The 18,095-nt window shown below is 42.1% G+C and overlaps 1 protein-coding gene across 2 annotated transcripts in view; it reads right to left on the bottom strand.

Annotated features, from left to right (window-relative positions):
• Positions 1–18,095, bottom strand: part of LOC138442261 (uncharacterized) — a 71,487-nt gene that overhangs the window by 31,511 nt on the left and 21,881 nt on the right. For both annotated transcript variants that reach the window (XM_069593367.1, XM_069593368.1), the window contains 7 exons: positions 17,544–17,705; positions 14,212–14,321; positions 13,512–13,698; positions 12,148–12,274; positions 5,807–5,976; positions 3,869–4,030; positions 348–457 (listed from right to left, as the gene is read on the bottom strand). In XM_069593367.1, the coding sequence (XP_069449468.1) occupies positions 348–457; positions 3,869–4,030; positions 5,807–5,976; positions 12,148–12,274; positions 13,512–13,698; positions 14,212–14,321; positions 17,544–17,705 (1,028 nt within the window). The remainder of the gene's footprint in view (positions 1–347; positions 458–3,868; positions 4,031–5,806; positions 5,977–12,147; positions 12,275–13,511; positions 13,699–14,211; positions 14,322–17,543; positions 17,706–18,095) is intronic.

Here is an 18,095-nt window from a genome sequence, read left to right as displayed (position 1 = left end):
TAAGCCCTACTCTGGTTAGTTATGTGTTTGTATTTAAGATCATACCCCTGGCGGATTGGTTCTTTATAATCTCTTTTTAGGCCAGTGAATTTCATCTCCAACAGTTTCATGTATTCAGAAGGTGTAAAATGGTCAAGCATTCCATGTTAATAAGATTAGGAGAAAAACACAGTGTCGCCAATAAGGCATGCATCTCTCTTCAAACTGGCTTCCAGGGGTATCCTCAAGTGAAAGCACTTGATACTGCTCATTATTTCAGAGGACACAGCTGTAAACTATAAGCTGATATTTTCCTAAGAGTATGTTGGTTGCATTTTCTCAGAGTTGAGTAATTATTGCATCATTACCTCTGGGTCGCAGTTATTTTCTCCTCCTCATTCCCTTCATCAATAACATCAAGCCATTTATCGTAGAGACGGGCTGAAAAGATGCTTCCTTGGATATTTCGAAGAAAATCCTTATGTAGATCAAAAAATGTTTATTATTCTTATGATAAGTTCAATGGAGAAATTGCAAAGAAAATATTTAGTTGAAAAATTCAATTCAGTCCGCAATTCCTTCACAGCCACGCAGACTGATTCACACAGAGCTTGGCTGTGATTCTCCACAGCCTTGCACACTCAGAAGTACTGGTTGGATTTTCCCCAGCTAAAATTGGAAGCCTAAAAGTAGAGTCTAGGCTGTGGTGAGAATGAGGCTAAAGCTCCTTCTACCACCTGGAGCTTACTCTTTGTGTACATGTTAACACATTAGTACAAACTGGCAAGGTCTGGTGATAACTCACCCGAATCCTATTCGTTTCCTGAAAAGAAATGCACATACCCATTTTGTTTGTTTACTTCAGACACAGTGCTTGCTCTGAATTCAAGAAAGAGAAGTTCTGAAATAAAACAAAACTACACCCCTACATGCTCTTATACACATATTAAGAGAAAACCGGAGGTATGTGTGGTCTTTGGGAAAAAGCTAGTATCGAAATCGCTTCGATCATTTTCTTTAAAAAAAAAAAAATATAAAAGTTCAGTTGTACAGAGTTTTAAGCAGCAGGTGTTAGAAATAAACCAAAAGCCCCAATGGGTAAACTACACGTTACCCTTGCAACTCTTTGAATGGAATATATCCTCCCCAAAGAGGAAGCTGAAAATTTACATACATGGCAACTTCACACCTGTGGGATAGAATCTGCAAATGTAAGCTTCCTAAGTGGAGGCCTGGAAAGTTTATCCTGGTGACCAAGTCTTAATATGATAGAATGGGGCCTATGAAAATGGATGAAGTTGTAAACTGTTGTGCAAGCCTGAGGGGAAATGATTGCATTGCCTTGCCAGTTTCAAAGGCACAACTTGCTTCCACTGGTCTTAATATACAGCCTGACTTCTCTGAAGAGTATCTGCTTCAGGCAGTGTTTCTGCGGCAACTGTCATGATTATAATCCTGTCAGCGTTCACTTGTTTCAGTACTTATTGAGCTGCTGTTTGTGTCTGGCACTCTTTTGAGTACTGAGGATAGAGTATGAAGATAATGTACAGAGTCTCAGTCCTCTCATACTTTTTCTAGTGATTGGTATTCAGTACCCAATCATGGTCATTAGGTTTCCTCTATGCTTCTTATGGAGTGTCCACAGTGTATTGGGAGGGAGGAAGCACTCCATTTCAGTTCAGCCATTCAGTCCTGTCCTACTCTTTGCGACCCCATGCACTGCACACCAGGCTTTCCTGTCCATCACCAACACCTGGGTCTTGTTCAGATTCATGTCCATCGAGTTGGTGATGCCATTCAACCATCTCATCTGGCTTTGGCTTCTGGGAGTCTGGGGGTGTGCAGCAGGCCCTTTGTGGTTAAGCCAGGACATGACTCATACGGAATATGCCATGGCTATTTGCTATTGGCCCTCTGTTTATAGACAGTTTAATGGAAAACTCAATGTGGTTCTGACGATGTATTCACTTCTGATTTAGACCACCTCTGTGGTTGCTTGGACATATGGTATTCTCAAGGCCAAAGGTGCGAAGTTTGATTCCCCACCAAGATCAATCAACGTTAGGAAGAGAAAACTCTGGGATTGTCTAAGACCTGTATGCTTATAGCATGGAAACAGGCAAGAGCCTAGTAACACCTGCTCACAAATCAAATCAGTTCCAAGTGTGCACCTTATAGAGGGTAGCACTCTACTTGCTATTTGCATTCCTAGTGTGTATTATGATGGTGCAAGTGTTCTAGGGCTCACCTCTAAGTCATATCTGCACTGTTGCTATTATCATACAATCGAACATTAACAGGGGACAAGGAAATACCACATGTTATTTAGTTTCTAAGATAATTTTAATAACCTGTCTATAGTTATTATGACATCTATATATATATATATTTTTTTGCCCAGCTTTTCCTTCTTTTATTTAATTACCATATAAGAATAATATTTTCCAGTTTAGATACATAGCATTTTTAATGAAATGATTTTAATTTTTTTTTAGTTTTCTTTTTTTTCTTAATTTTTTTTTTCTTTATTTTAGTTTACAGTACTGTATTGGTTTTGCCATACATTGACATTAATCCACCACGGGTCAATATATTTTTCTTCATAGCTGCTAACAAGTTCTAAGATGGATTGATTAATTTTTTTTCTTTTCTTTTATACTGGTAGAAATTTAACTACACGCCTGTCACTTAGCTGTATCATTTCAAACTCAGTCTATCTGTTGGATAAATCTATCGAGTTTTTCCAAATTCCAAACTGATTTTGACTGTTGGACTCACTCTAAAAAATAAGCTTTATAAGATGAGGCATGTAGTAAGACTGGTTACCATGTAACTGTAACTTTGGGTGATGGGTTAAACATACAGATGTTAACAAAGGTTGTTAAAGATGGGAAGGGAGAAAAAAGGAGGAAAAAGGACGAACAAATGGTGGAGTCATCCCTACACTAATTTTAAAGTAAAAGGTATTGAGAGCCTGGGGAAGGAAGGATGATGAAGTGATCAGAGATTTTGGGGGCCTCACTAAGCATTTTTTGATTCATTGTAAGACAAATGGACTTCCCAGGTGGGGCTAGTGGTAAAGAACCTGCCTGCCAATGCAGGAGATGCAAGAGAGGCAGGTTCGATCCCTGGCAGGAAGATCCCCTGGAGTCGAGCATGGCAACCCACTCTAGGATTCTTGCCTGGAGGGTTGCATGGACAGAGGAGTCTGCTGGGCAACAGTTAAAGGGATTACAGAGAATCGGATGCGACTAGGCGACTCACACACACACACTCACGAGTTTACCATAGTGAGTAAACATCTGTCATGCATCCATGCTAAGTTGCCACAGCCGTGTCCAGTTCTGGGCACCCTCATAAACTATAACCTGCCAGACTCCTCCGTCCATACGACTGGAGTCGTATGCCACTCCCTGTTCCAGGGGATCCTTCCAACCCAGGGATCGAACCCAGGTTTCTTGCATTGCAGGCAGATTCTTTACTGTCTGAGCCACCTGGGAAGCTACTTCTGTTAACTGTTTCCAAAAGCTTAATATGAATTTTATTTTGGAAATGTTGCCTTCATTAGGAAGGTGATGAGGAAGTCATCCAAAGCAGGAAGCTTGTTTAGGTAAACCCTCAACGTGGTAAGAAGTTATTTTGAAATTTATTCTTCTTCTTCATGGAGTGTTCAGGAGGCAAGATGTGCAATGAAAAAGGAAAATATCTAATGTTTGGGGCTCATAACATTTGAGGTACCTTCCTTCACTTTTGACTTTGTGAAGTGTTTTCCACGTTTCAGATCCTTCCTCTCTTATGCCTATTATGCTTCTTGGGCATTCATAGTGAAGGTCCAGTCATACAGCTTTAGACTGACTCTGTGTGTGGACGATGCTCAAGCTTTCCTTACCTTTAAGACCGACGATACTACGAGAATGGATTCATCATCAAAGTTAACTTTGTGTCCAGCGTTTAGTTTCTTCTTTAGGGCTCTGCATGATTTTATGCTGGCTGGTTTTCTGAAGATGCCTTCTGTGAACGGCCCTTTTTGATTGATAAAGGAAAGCATCTCCTATAGGGAAGGAAAGAGAAGAAAACTGTGGGACATTTCCTATCTAGAAACCCAGAGCACAAGCTTGCTCCTGTTTTGACAGAGGTGTGTTTATGAGGATACAGTTCTAGAACAGCACCCAAGTCAATTTGAAACTTTTTCTTCAGTGTCTGTAAATATATTTCCTACCCAACAATCGATTTGAGTCATACACTGAAACATTTTAAACACTTGTGTAGTCAGATTTTCTGTTTCAGTGAATTTACTGTATTAACTGTCTCTGCTTTGAGGCCTTTGAGGAGTCACCCTCTCCTCCTTCACCGCTGCTTTCTCATTATTCCCTATCATAGATGCTCTTCCCTGAGTGTGGAAATCTTTTTGCCATATTCATGCTCCATTTGTTTATTCCCCTTCCAGGGACTGTCCACCCCATTCATTCCTGTTTCCTGTATTCCCTCCCCTCAAACTCAGGCTTAATCAGGCTCCTCCTCCTCTGATCTCATTCCTTTCTCATCAGCCTTTCTAGTTCCTTTTCCTGTATTTTCATGTCCTCTGCTGTCTGCAAAGTTAGAGAGATAACAGATATTGGAACCAGGTGTTTCAAGGATTGTGGAATCTGTTATGCTCCTCATCCACTGTGTGACTTCGGGCATAGCACATTCTTGGGTGAGGCTCTTTTGTTTTTCATTTATGAAGTGAGGGTGGTGATAGTCATGGCTACCGCCTAAATTTTCTGTGAAAGCCCAAGGTCTGGGGTAGTAGCTAGCACATAACTGGTATGATAAATTTCTCCATATATAGCATACAATTCCCTGCATCTAGTGTAGTGCTTGGAGAGAGAGTGGACAGTGAACAAGAGTTAATGCTTACACTTCAATACACTAGCTTGATATAGCACAGTCCAAACTCTGTGACTCTCTTTTGACACATTCTGGCAGGATCAAAGGATTCATCTTTGCCAGAGGATGCCTACTTTATGCTTAAACACTTGAGTTACATATCGAATCCGTGTGAGACATTTTGAGTCATAGGGCGAGCAGACTCAGCTGAAGGAGACTTGAGACTAGTGTGGACTTCAAGGGAGGAGATGAGGAGACAGTGTGAGGATGAGGTGGACTCTCAGAGCTTCTTACACACAGAATCTGAGGAAAGTTACAGGGCTCAACATAGCCTGGAGTTAAACTCCCCTCCAGGTCCTCCCCACCATTCTATGCAAAACCAAGAGCTCTCTCACCCAAAGAAAAAAATGCACATAGGGTTGATTATGCCCGGCTCCCACCGGGTCCCAGTCTCTGGCCGATCTCCAAAATTCCTTGCCCCAGCTGTTTAAGAGATAACTACTCTGAATAACCTTGCAGAAGAATGGGCGCCCTTAAGACAGTAGCTTTCCACATCCGTGCCTATATAGACTTCCTCTTCTTGGGTAAGGGCAGCAGCTCCCTAATCTGACTGCTGCCCCATCTCGCCTCATTAAAGCTGATCTGTAAAGTGCCAGGTCTCATTCTTTTTCTCAACCTCGCCTTCTCTGATTGCCTTTCTTCAGAGTCCATGTTAACTGGTCTGAGCTGGTATAGATAGGTCTTTGTTGAAATCAGTGGAATGGATGAGAGAACTTTTCATCTTGTATTTGCCTTCTGACTCTGCAGTACCTAAATCAGATCTTTTTCTTTCAAATAACATTGTGAAATTTATCGGACAAAGCCAGACTTCTTCATGTGGAGTAGATTGGGAAGAGAACACTTGATCTCTGCGAACTCCCCTCCTCAGGAAGGTTACCAAAACCAAAAGAAGACCTACCAGAATTGGGGTCAGCAGGGTGTCATTATCACATACATCTTCAAGAGGAGCTCCGAAAAGCTGTTTTTGCTTTCTGGGTGGTAGAGGTGGGTGTTGGTTGTCCTCGCGAGTCCTGGAGCTACACCAGAAGGCCCAGTTTTTGACAGAACTCTTACTAACTGTCTTCTTGTCTGAATCAAATGTAGAAGAGAGATTTTCAGTAGTAGTAGTTTAGCTTACTTAGCCTATTTCCACCAGTTACATTCAGCAGCATGTTCATGGCAGAGGCTGAAAGAGAGAAACTGAACCATTTGTTATATAGAATTCCCCACACTCTGAAACAGGCTAATTGCATCCTTGTGGTGTTAACATGTTCTTCTCCCCATAGTCTGCAAACCTAGAGGCGTGATCAGACTCAGGGGTGATTCTCCCTGTGACAGTACTCCCCAGACAGTGCTATCTATTCCCTTTGCCCTGTGTCATGAGGCACTTAAGCTGTAGTTATACAGGTTTCCTAATGGTAAGTATTATCAGAGGATTCCGGTATCAGATCTCCTTTTAAAACCCAAAATATTTAATATTCAAATCAAGCAGCATTTGGTTATCATTTACTTTTGTAGTAAGTTTCCTTCCTCGGTTCAATTACCTGTTTGGCTTTCTGAACACCAGTCATGACCAATTTTCTCCCATCAAAAGAATCGCCTTTCCTGAAACATCCTGCCTGATCCTGCTTTTCAGTCAGCCTCTGGACCTCAGTCAGCCACACACCTCAGTCAGCTCCAAGGATGACTTCCTGCCCTCAGGGTCTTGGGAAGTAGTCATTAAATGCAGACTACTTGGTAGGATTACAGTTGGAAATTTTTGTGTAACACCTTACTCAGCTAACCCAAAGATGAATGTTAACTACCAACAGCCCCTGTCAAAGGAATGCAGATGAAGGGCTTTTCAAAGAAAGAGTGATCAGCAATGAGAAATGGAGTTCAGAGTTTCTCATGCCCGCTGAGAATGTTTCCCTGGTATTTGCTCAATAAACCTGCTTAATATTTCCTTAAATAACCTGCTTAAATAACCAGCTAAAGAAGTCAACAGAGGAGCCAAGTTGTAGAAAAATCAACAGGAGAATGTAACCAAATATTTTAAAATGCCCATCGTCTTGTCTGTTCTGAGACATAGTGAGTACATCACCATGTCCTTTCAAGGGACTGAAGCACTGTGGGGCTGGGTGAGAGAACTAGAAGGCTCCTATTCTGCCTCTTAATTGGATAAGTTGCCTAAAAGTCTTTGAGCTTCACTTTGCTCAGACTTAACAGAAATGATGCTACTTACACCTCACTGGACTACATAACATCAGGTACTACTCATCACAAGACATGGCACATAGCAGCCTTAATAAAGGTAATTTCCCTCCTTGAAAGGGCCTAAGGCAGCCTAGACATCAGTCACCTCCCCCCAAGCAGACTCCACCCCCATTCTCCATTTGCTTTTGCAGTGTCCAGAAGGTGTACATTCCTAGAGGAATGCCATCATTTTGCCTTAGGCTCCTCCTGCCCTGCGATTCATACTGCCATCATTTTAAAAGGAGATAATGAAGAAAGCAAATGCATTCTTAAATTCAGCAAGAGATTCTCCTAATTAACATGTACAAATGTTAAAAAAAAATACATGTTTATATGGGGTGAGTTGCTTTACGCACTCTGGTTTCCCTACTCTTAACCTGATTTTTTTATTTCTAACCTTCCAGAGGTATTCATATATTCCAAATGTATTCATGCATTGTTCAGCTTTAATAAGAATACTCTTAGGAAGAAAGCTCTATCAGTAGCTACAAAGCTATACGTCCAGCTCGTCTGTAAGCATAGATGGAAAGCAAAATAGACATTAAGCCCTGTACTTCAATTTTCAGGTCTAGATGGACCTTTCGTTATGTACATGGTTGGTGTTAGAGTTCTTGTTGGCTCTGTGACCAATAAAAATATACAGTACAGCCATGAAAAGTATGGTGCTCAGTTGTTCAGTCATGTCCAACTCCTGCAACCCCATGGACTATAGCCTGTCAGGCTCCTGTCCGTGGATGTCCCAGATAATAATACTGGAATGGGTTGCCGGGGACTGTTAAACAGGTTAACTTTATAACCTCATCTTTCTTAAATAGTCCTGGCAAGATTTAGGTTAGTGTTTCCTCATGCTCAAATTAGGGTTTAAACATCAAGAAGTGAAATTTTGAAATGTTGTGGGTGTAGAATAACAACTATAAAAGACAAATACTTTCAGTAGAAGTTATATTATGGCTCAAATACTTCCTAAATTAGTAGGACATTTTATTCAGATAAAGAAATGTCCATGGGACAATATTGGAGTGGTAGCAGGCATCATTGCGAGAGGAAAGATTTTAAAACAAACAAACAGACATATAAATATTCAGTCCCATTCCATTAGCAACCTGGGTCTGAAGCAGAATGGAAAGTGAGCTTGCTGTGGAGGTAGAATGGAGAGTTCACGTCTCAGGGGTGGTCCTAAGATGGAGGAGGGAATAGCAAGGAAAGATCTCTTTCTCCCCACAGCTTCATGGTAAGAACATTTGAGCCGGAGCAAATTCCACAAAACAACTTCTGAATGCTGGCAGAGGACATCGGGCACCCAGAAAGGCAGCCCATTTTCTTCGAAAGGAGGTAAGAAAAAATATAAAAGGTAAAAAGAGAGACAAAAGATGTAGGGACGGAGATCTGTCCCAGGAAGGGAATCTGAAAAGAGGAGAAGTTTCCAAACACCAGGAAACAGTCTCACTGGCAGGTCAGTGGGGAGTTTTGGAACCTCAGAGGGCAACGTAACCTGGAGGAACACTAAATAAATAAATAAAACCCACCAATTACGTGCCTAACAGCAACTTCCAGCAGAGAAGTAGTCCAGACACTCACATTTGCCACCAGCAAGCAGGGGGCTGAACAGGGAGGTGTGGGCTGCATTGTAAGCACCTGGCCTGAATGCCCTGAGGGCAATCTGACCCAAACTGTGGGATAGCCAGACAGAAAGTAAAAAGAGAGAGACAGAAGTATCCTGGGAAAAGCCCTAACCTAAGGCACTTCCTGGCCCACTCACAGAACAAAGGACTGAGCACAGGAGAGCTAGCTGGCTGTGCACTGGCTGGAGACAGGGAGGCAGGCGGGGGCAGCCAGAGCCAGAAAGGGGCAATCTCAGCCCCAGAGGAGCATCCTCTACAAAACCTCAAGCAGGCTCCCATTTGCCTACCAAGAATTCTTGGGATTCTGAGTGGTTGACATTCTCAGGGAGGGTTGCAGCCAGGGATCAGCTCCCCAGAAGAGACACAAGGCATACCTGAGACGGGCACACCTACTGCCACCCAGTAAACTGAGCGGCTGGGATGGAGGAGGTGATAAGACGCACCACACCTGGGGGTGACTGTGCTCGCCAAGCACCTGGTTGCCTGAGCTGCTTGGACCGGGGAAGGGCACAAGAGGCAGGTCCAACCGAGTCTGAGCCTTTGTGGACTACCTGAGAACCAACCTGAACCAGAGTGGCTTAGACCTGGGAAGTGCATGCAACCCAGGGCCCACCTCAGACAGTTCCAGGCAGAGCAACCTGGAGCCTGAGCAGTGTAGACTGGGAAAGCACACACACCGTGAGCGGGGGCAAACCCAGTGCGGCCGGGACCTTGTGAGCATACGCCAGTGATATTTGTTTGCAGTGTTCCAACCTGCCCACAGCACGACTGAATCAGTTAGCCTAAATGAGTGACCACCTTCGATCCCCTATGTCAGGGCCGAAATTAGACACTGAAGAGACCAGCAAACAGAAGAAGCTAAATAAACAGGGGGAACCGCTCTGGAAATGACAGGTGCAACAGATTCAAACCTTGTAGTTAGCACTGACTACATTGGAAGGGGCCTATAGATCTTGAGAAGTATAAGCTGGATCAAGGAGCTATCTGAAACTGAACTAACCCCACACTGCCCACAACAGCTCCAGAAAAATTCCTAGATATATTTTTACTATTACCATTTAAAAATTTTCTTTAAATTTTTAAGTCCTATATTACTCCTTTAATTTTCATTTTTATGCCCTACTATTACCTTGCAAAAAAAAAAAAGACCGTATTTGTAAAGCAAAATTCATATATATAATTTAACATTTATTGTGACTTTTTTGTTTCTTTTTTGGACACATTTTATTTAACTTACATACATTAACACTTCTCAAACTTCTGTACCTAAGAACTCCTAAACAACAGAAGAGAATCAGTTTATTAGTATTGACGGTATAGTCCTTATTGGTTTACTGGCTTACATCTTTCTCTGAGGGCTGATATTTTGCTTTAAAAACACATAACAATTGTGTTATTTTTCATAAAAGGGTCTTTTAAATTTCAACATAGACATAGTTTTATTTTTCGCATAGGAGTTGACCAGTTTAATTATTTCATTCTACTCCTGGAATTAGAAGTCCCCCAGACTTCTAAAGAAAACAGACATCCCAAAAGATGTGTCATGCTTATTCTGTGCCTTGGTGTGACTCTGGTATTAATCATATCCTAATTTGAGAAATACAGGTTTGTTTGAGTTCTCCACCTGAACCATAAGATCATTAAAGATAGGGATCTTACTTTCTTTGTATTTTAGGCCCTGTCTTGGAAAAGTGAAAGTGAAAGTGAAGTCGCTCAGTTGTGTCGACTCTTTGCGACCCCATGGACTGAAGGCTACCAGGCTCCTCCCTCCATGGGATTCTCCAGGCAAGAGTACTGGAGTGGGTTGCCATTTCCTTCTCCATTTTTTAAAGATTGTATTTTGGGGAGTGTCACCTTTACTCTAGACTTTTAATCTGTGCTTTTTGGTATTTGGGATCAATTTGTACCTTTAGGAACCCAATCTTCTCTACCTATTTTTATTTGGGAGAGTGATTACTGGCTTGATGTCTCTCTCCCCCTTTTGACTCTCCTTTTTCTCCACCAGGTGACCACTATCTCCACCTCAGCCTTCTCTTCCCTACCCAACTCTGTGAATCTCTTTGTGTGTTCTGGGCTGTGGAGAACACTTAGGGAACTGATTACTGGCTGGATCTGTCTCTCTCCTTTTGAATCCCTCTTTTCTCCTCCCGGTCACCTCTGTCTCCTTCCTCCTTCTTCTCTTCTCTGTGTAACTCCATGAACCTCTCTGAGGGGTCCAGACTGTGGAGAGCACACAGGGAATTGACTACTGGCTAGCTTGCTCTCTCCCCTTTTGATTCCCCCTCTTCTTCTCCTGGTCAACTCTATCTCCCTCCTCCCTCTTCTCTTCTCCGTCTCACTCTGTGAACCTCTCCGGGTGTCCCTCATTGTGGAGAAGCTTTTCGTCATTAACCTAGATGTTTTATCATCGGTGCTGTACAGATAGAGAAGTCTCGAGGCTACTGTAAGAATAAGACAAAACCAGAGGCAGGAGGCTTAAGTCCAAACCCTGAGAACACCAGAGAACTCCTAACTCCAGGGAACATTAATGGATAAGAGCTCATCCAAAAGCCTCCGTACCTACACTGAAAATAAGCACCACTCACGAGCCAACCAGTTCCAGAGCAAGACATACCACACAAATTCTCTAGCAATGCAGGCACATAGCCCCAAGCATCAACATACAGGCTGCCCTAAGTCACACCAAACCCACAGTCATCTCAAAACTCACTACCGGACACTTCATTCCACTCCAGAGAGAAATCCAGCCCCACCCACCAGAACATGGATGCAAGCTTCCCTAACCAGGAAACCTTGAGAAGCCACCTGCAAAACCCCAGCCACAGTGAGGAACCTCCACAATAAAGAGGAACCACAAGCTGCCAGAATACAGAAAGGCCACCCCAAACACAACAATCTCACTGTAGCTGAAGCTGAAACTCCACTATTTTGGCCACCTGATGTGAAGAACTGACTCTATGCAAAAGACTCTGATGCTGGGAAAGATTGAAGGCAGGAGGAGAAGGCGATGAGAGAGGATGAGATGGTTGGATGGCATCACCGATTCGATGGACATGAGTTTGAGTAAGCTCCGGGAGTTGGTGATGCACAGGGAGGCCTGGCACGCTGCAGTCCTCGACCCCAAGGACTCGGGGGCACTGTAGTCCTTGGGGTCACAAAGAGTCAGACACGACTGAGCAACTGAACTCAACTGAACCATGATGTCTCCTAAAGCTGTACTAGTTGCTTCTTGAAATCAGAAGAGTGTTATCCTTTCTTTGAGCTCACAAGTGGGAAACTTCCCATGTCTTGGAGCAGATGGAAATTACTGCCCTTACAATGTGATTTGGGCTCTAGGATCTCCCATGGAGCCCTGGCAGCCTTGCTGTCTTTTGCATGAAAGCCAGTTACATTATTCACCTACCTGAAATCTCACTGTTATCAGTGATATCACTGTTATCACAACTCACTGAGTTCTCTCCAAAGAGAGAAGTGATATCTTCTCCAAATATCTTGAGACAGTTTTCAATGAGGAATTGTATCAAAGAAACCTGTAACACAAAGGGGCAAAAAAAAAAAAGGTGTATTACTGTACATATGGCATAATAGTAAATCACATTTCATATGTGAATCTGGGCTCTAACACAAAATGCAAAAGAGGTCTGAGAAAAATTCAGACTTGATTAAATATATGTATATATGGATGTATATATACATACATTATATATATATTATGTATATACATCAGTTATTCTAAGAAATAAATGATAGTTGCAAGAGTACATTGGGCAATAATTTTAAAATTCTTTTAGTCATTGGGCTAAAGTTATAATATGTGGGCTGGTTTAATAGCTAGAATTTTGTAATGATGGTTACATGCTTAAAACTAGGATGATTTGTAAGTAGCCCACACAGGATGTTTGGGAAAAAATGTATATTGTCTTATTGAGTTTTATTTAGTTTTATAAATTTTTTTTAGTTTTAATGATATACAATTTATATATAGCATCTTATTAAAACTTATAAAGTATCAAATACAACACAAATTGCGAAATTCACTTCAGTGAAGAAATATCAGAAAGTTAGGTTGGAGAGGTTTCTGTGTGGAGTGGAGGGCGGGAGGGGGGTTGTGAAGGAAGAAAGCATCTGGAGAGAAAACATGTCTGTCTGTCTGTCTACATTTACTTGCCTGACCCTTGCTGTCTAGGGGAGCTTGGAGAAGAGCTGTGATCTTATTAGGCATGGTATGGCTCTGTTAGGATGTTCTGAAATATTTTACTAGCTTCCTCATCCTCTAGCGGAGACACAATAGAAGCCAAGTATTTTCCTGAATGAGCCACAATTGGCAGAGTGCGGCCAGCGTGTGTGGAGCCTCGGGTGCTTGTATGGCCCAGGCCGCCTAAGATGTGCCAACAGGGACCAGATGTATTGGGTCTGTCATCGTTGTGTAATGGTGAACTCACAGTTTGGAGGCTCTTACACCCTCAGTGATGAGGCTGAGAGTTGAACCTTGGCTCTCCGGTTCCAAAGCCAGGTTCTTTTCTATCATATCGTCCTACTCTAACCTCTCTGTTGTTTAATCCCTTGGATGGCAAGGGAGAAGTGACTCAGCTGTTCTCAGTTAAAATACACCTTCCCATGCCCAACCAGAGTAGGACTCTGCCACTCCAAGGTGCTGTAATTAAAATGTGCGCTTTAAAACACAGGTTCACCAGCGTTAATACCATAGACTTCAGGTTCAAAATGGGGACTCTGCCCCACAAGGCAAAAAATGAGAGATCTTGTTACCTTTTTGCTGACGTTTTCAAATGCTGAGCTGCCAGAATTAAGCAGACAAAGGATGCTTGGGGTGAGATACAAGGATAAATCATGAGCTGTCATCTGACTGGATGAGGAATGTTGCTCAATGTTGTGTAACACTCCAAAAAGGTGTCGCAAAAAAACTACATTGGCTTTCGGTAGCTGGTCTACAAGCCTAATGACAGAAAAAGCACTTATGAATAAAGTGAGTCATTTTGCTTAGTAAGTGGAAATACAGAGAACACAGTACTTCTTTTCCTACCATGTACACAGTCCATTCTCACAGTGCCAGGCATGAATGCATACAAGAATGTTTCACTGATTTTAATTCCTGAACCAGATAAGCCCTACTCTGGTTAGTTATGTGTTTGTATTTAAGATCATACCCCTGGCGGATTGGTTCTTTATCATCTCTTTCTACGCCAGTGGATTTCATCTCCAACAGTTTCATGTATTCAGAAGGTGTAAAATGGTCAAGCATTCCATGTTAATAAGATTAGGAGAAAAACACAGTGTCGCCAATAAGGCATGCATCTCTTTTCAAACTGGCTTCCAGGGGTATCCTCAAGTGAAAGCACTTGATACTGCTCATTATTTCAGAGGACACAGCTGTAAACTATAAGCTAATATTTTCCTAAGAGTATGTTGGTTGCATTTTCTCATAGTTGAGTAATTATTGCATCATTACCTCTGGGTCGCAGTTATTTTCTCCTCCTCATTCCCTTCATCAATAACATCAAGCCATTTATCGTAGAGACGGGCTGAAAAGATGCTTCCTTGGATATTTCGAAGAAAATCCTTATGTAGATCAGAAAAATAAATATTATCTTATGATAAGTTCAATGGAGAAATTGCAAAGAAAATATTTAGTTGAAAAATTCAATTCAGTGCGCAATTCCATCACAGCCACACATACTGATTCACACAGAGCTTGGCTGTGACTCTCCACAGCCTTGCACACTCAGAAGTACTGGTTGGATTTTCCCCAGCTAAAATTGGAAGCCTAAAAGTAGAGTCTAGGCTGTGGTGAGAATGAGGCTAAAGCTCCTTCTATCACCTGGAGCTTACTCTTTGTGTACATGTTAACACAATAGTACAAACTGGCAAGGTCTGGTGATAACTCACCCGAAATCCTATTCGTTTCCTGAAAAGAAATGCACATACCCATTTTGTTTGTTTACTTCAGACACAGTGCTTGCTCTGAATTCAAGAAAGAGAAGTTCTGAAATAAGACTACACCCCTACATGCTCTTATACACATATTAAGAGAAAACCGGAGGTATGTGTGGTCTTTGGGAAAAAGCTAGTATCGAAATCGCTTCGATCTTTTTCTTAAAAAAAAATCTATATATATATATAAAAGTTCAGTTGTACAGAGTTTTAAGCAGCAGGTGTTAGAAATAAACCAAAAGCCCCAATGGGTAAACTACACGTTACCCTTGCAACTCTTTGAATGGAATATATCCTCCCCAAAGAGGAAGCTGAAAATTTACATACATGGCAACTTCACACCTGTGGGATAGAATCTGCAAATGTAAGCTTCCTAAGTGGAGGCCTGGAAAGTTTATCCTGGTGACCAAGTCTTAATATGATAGAATGGGGCCTATGAAAATGGATGAAGTTGTAAACTGTTGTGCAAGCCTGAGGGGAAATGATTGCATTGCCTTGCCAGTTTCAAAGGCACAACTTGCTTCCACTGGTCTTAATATACAGCCTGACTTCTCTGAAGAGTATCTGCTTCAGGCAGTGTTTCTGCGGCAACTGTCATGCTTATAATCCTGTCAGCGTTCACTTGTTTCAGTACTTAATGAGCTGCTGTTTGTGTCCGGCATTCCTTTGAGTACTGAGGATAGAGTATGAAGATAACGTACAGAGTCTCAGTCCTCTCATACTTTTTCTTGTGATTGGTATACAGTACCCAATCATGGTCATTAGGTTTTCTCTATGCTTCTTATGGAGTGTCCGCAGTATATTGGGAGGAAGGAAGCACTCCATTTCAGTTCAGCCGTTCAGTCCTGTCCTACTCTTTGCGACCCCATGCACTGCACACCAGGCTTTCCTGTCCATCACCAACACCTGGGTCTTGTTCAGATTCATGTCCATCGAGTTGGTGATGCCATTCAACCATCTCATCTGGCTTTGGCTTCTGGGAGTCTGGGGGTGTGCAGCAGGCCCTTTGTGGTTAAGCCAGGACATGACTCATACAGAATATGCCGTGGCTATTTGCTATTGGCCCTCTGTTTATAGACAGTTTAATGGAAAACTCAATGTGGTTCTCATTATGTATTCACTTCTGATTTAGACCACCTCTGTGGTTGCTTGGACATATGGTATTCTCAAGGCCAAAGGTGCGAAGTTTGATTCCCCACCAAGATCAATCAACTTTAGGAAGAGAAAGCTTTGAGATTGTCTAAGACCTGTACGCTTATAGCATGGAAACAGGCAAGAGCCTAGTAACACCTGCTCACAAATCAAATCAGTTCCAAGTGTGCACCTTATAGAGGGTAGCACTCTACTTGCTATTTGCATCCCTAGTGTGTATTATGATGGTGCAAGTGTTCTAGGGCTCACCTCTAAGTCATATCTGCACTGTTGCTATTATCATACAATCGAACATTAACAGGGGACAAGGAAACACCACATGTTATTTAGTTTCTAAGATAATTTTAATAACCTGTCTATAGTTATTACTACATCAATATAGTTTTCTTCATAGCTGCTAACAAGTTCCAACATGGATTGATTAATTTTTTTGTTTCTGTTCTGTTATCGCCCTGGTAGAAATTTAACTACATGCTTGTGATTTAGCTGTATCATTTCTAACTCAGTCTATTTTTGTATAAATGTATGGAACTTTTCCAAATTCCAAACTAATTTTGACTGTTGGACTCACTCTAAAAATAAGATTTTTAGATGGGGCATATAGTAAAACTGGTTACCATATAAATATACCCTTGGGTGGTGGGTTAAACTTACAGATATTAACAAAGGTTGTTAAAGATGGGAAGGGAGAAAAAAAGAGGAAAAAGGGGGAACAAATTGTGGAGACATCCCTACACTAATTGTAAAATAAAAGGCATTGTGAGACAGGAAAAGGTAGGATGATGTAGTGATCAGAGATTTTGGTCGCCTCACTAAGCATTTTTTGATTCATTGTAAGACAAATGGACTTCCCAGGTGGGGCTAGTGGTAAAGAACCTGCCTGCCAATGCAGGAGATGCAAGAGAGGCAGGTTCGATCCCTGGCAGGAAGATCCCCTGGAGTCGAGCATGGCAACCCACTCTAGGATTCTTGCCTGGAGGGTTGCATGGACAGAGGAGTCTGCTGGGCTACAGTCAATGGGATTACAGAGAATCCGATGCGACTAGGCGACTAACACACACACACACACAAACACACACACACACACGAGTTTACCATAGTGAGTAAACATCTGTCTTGCATCCATGCTAAGTTGCCACAGCCGTGTCCAGTTCTGGGCACCCTCATAAACTATAACCTGCCAGACTCCTCCGTCCATACGACTGGAGTCGTATGCCACTCCCTGTTCCAGGGGATCCTTCCAACCCAGGGATCGAACCCAGGTTTCTTGCATTGCAGGCAGATTCTTTACTGTCTGAGCCACCTGGGAAGCTACTTCTGTTAACTGTTTCCAAAAGCTTAATATGAATTTTATTTTGGAAATGTTGCCTTCATTAGGAAGGTGATGAGGAAGTCATCCAAAGCAGGAAGCTTGTTTAGGTAAACCCTCAACGTGGTAAGAAGTTATTTTGAAATTTATTCTTCTTCTTCATGGAGTGTTCAGGAGGCAAGATGTGCAATGAAAAAGGAAAATATCTAATGTTTGGGGCTCATAACATTTGAGGTACCTTCCTTCACTTTTGACTTTGTGAAGTGTTTTCCACGTTTCAGATCCTTCCTCTCTTATGCCTATTATGCTTCTTGGGCATTCATAGTGAAGGACCAGTCATACAGCTATAGACTGACTCTGTGTGTGGACGATGCTCAAGCTTTCCTTACCTTTAAGACCGACGATACTACGAGAACGGATTCATCATCCAAGTTAACTTTGTGTCCAGCGTTTAGTTTCTCCTTTAGGGCTATTGCGGATTTTATACTGGCTGGTTTTCTGAAGATGCCTTCTGTGAACGGCCCTTTCTGATTGATAAAGGAAAGCATCTCCTATAGGGAAGGAAAGAGAAGAAAACTGTGGGACATTTCCTATCTAGAAGCCCAGAGCACAAGCTTGCTCCTGTTTTGACAGAGCTGTGGTAAATGAGGGTATAGTTCTAGAACAGCACCAAAGTCAATTTGAAATTTTTACTTCAGTGTCTGTAAATATATTTCCTACCCAACAATCGATTTGAGTCATACACTGAAACATTTTAAACACTTGTGTAGTCAGATTTTCTGTTTCTGTGAATTTACTGTATTAACTGTCTCTGCTTTGAGGCCTTTGAGGAGTCACCCTCTCCTCCTTCACCGCTGCTTTCTCATTATTCCCTATTATAGATGCTCTTCCCTGAGTGTGGAAATCTTTTTGCCATATTCATGGGCCATTTGTTTATTCCC

Source organism: Ovis canadensis, chromosome 6, assembly GCF_042477335.2.
Source record: "Ovis canadensis isolate MfBH-ARS-UI-01 breed Bighorn chromosome 6, ARS-UI_OviCan_v2, whole genome shotgun sequence".
Taxonomy (NCBI): Eukaryota; Metazoa; Chordata; class Mammalia; order Artiodactyla; family Bovidae; genus Ovis; species Ovis canadensis.
The sequence above is the reverse complement of the archived record's forward strand: the minus strand, read 5'-3'. Positions and strand labels throughout refer to the sequence as shown.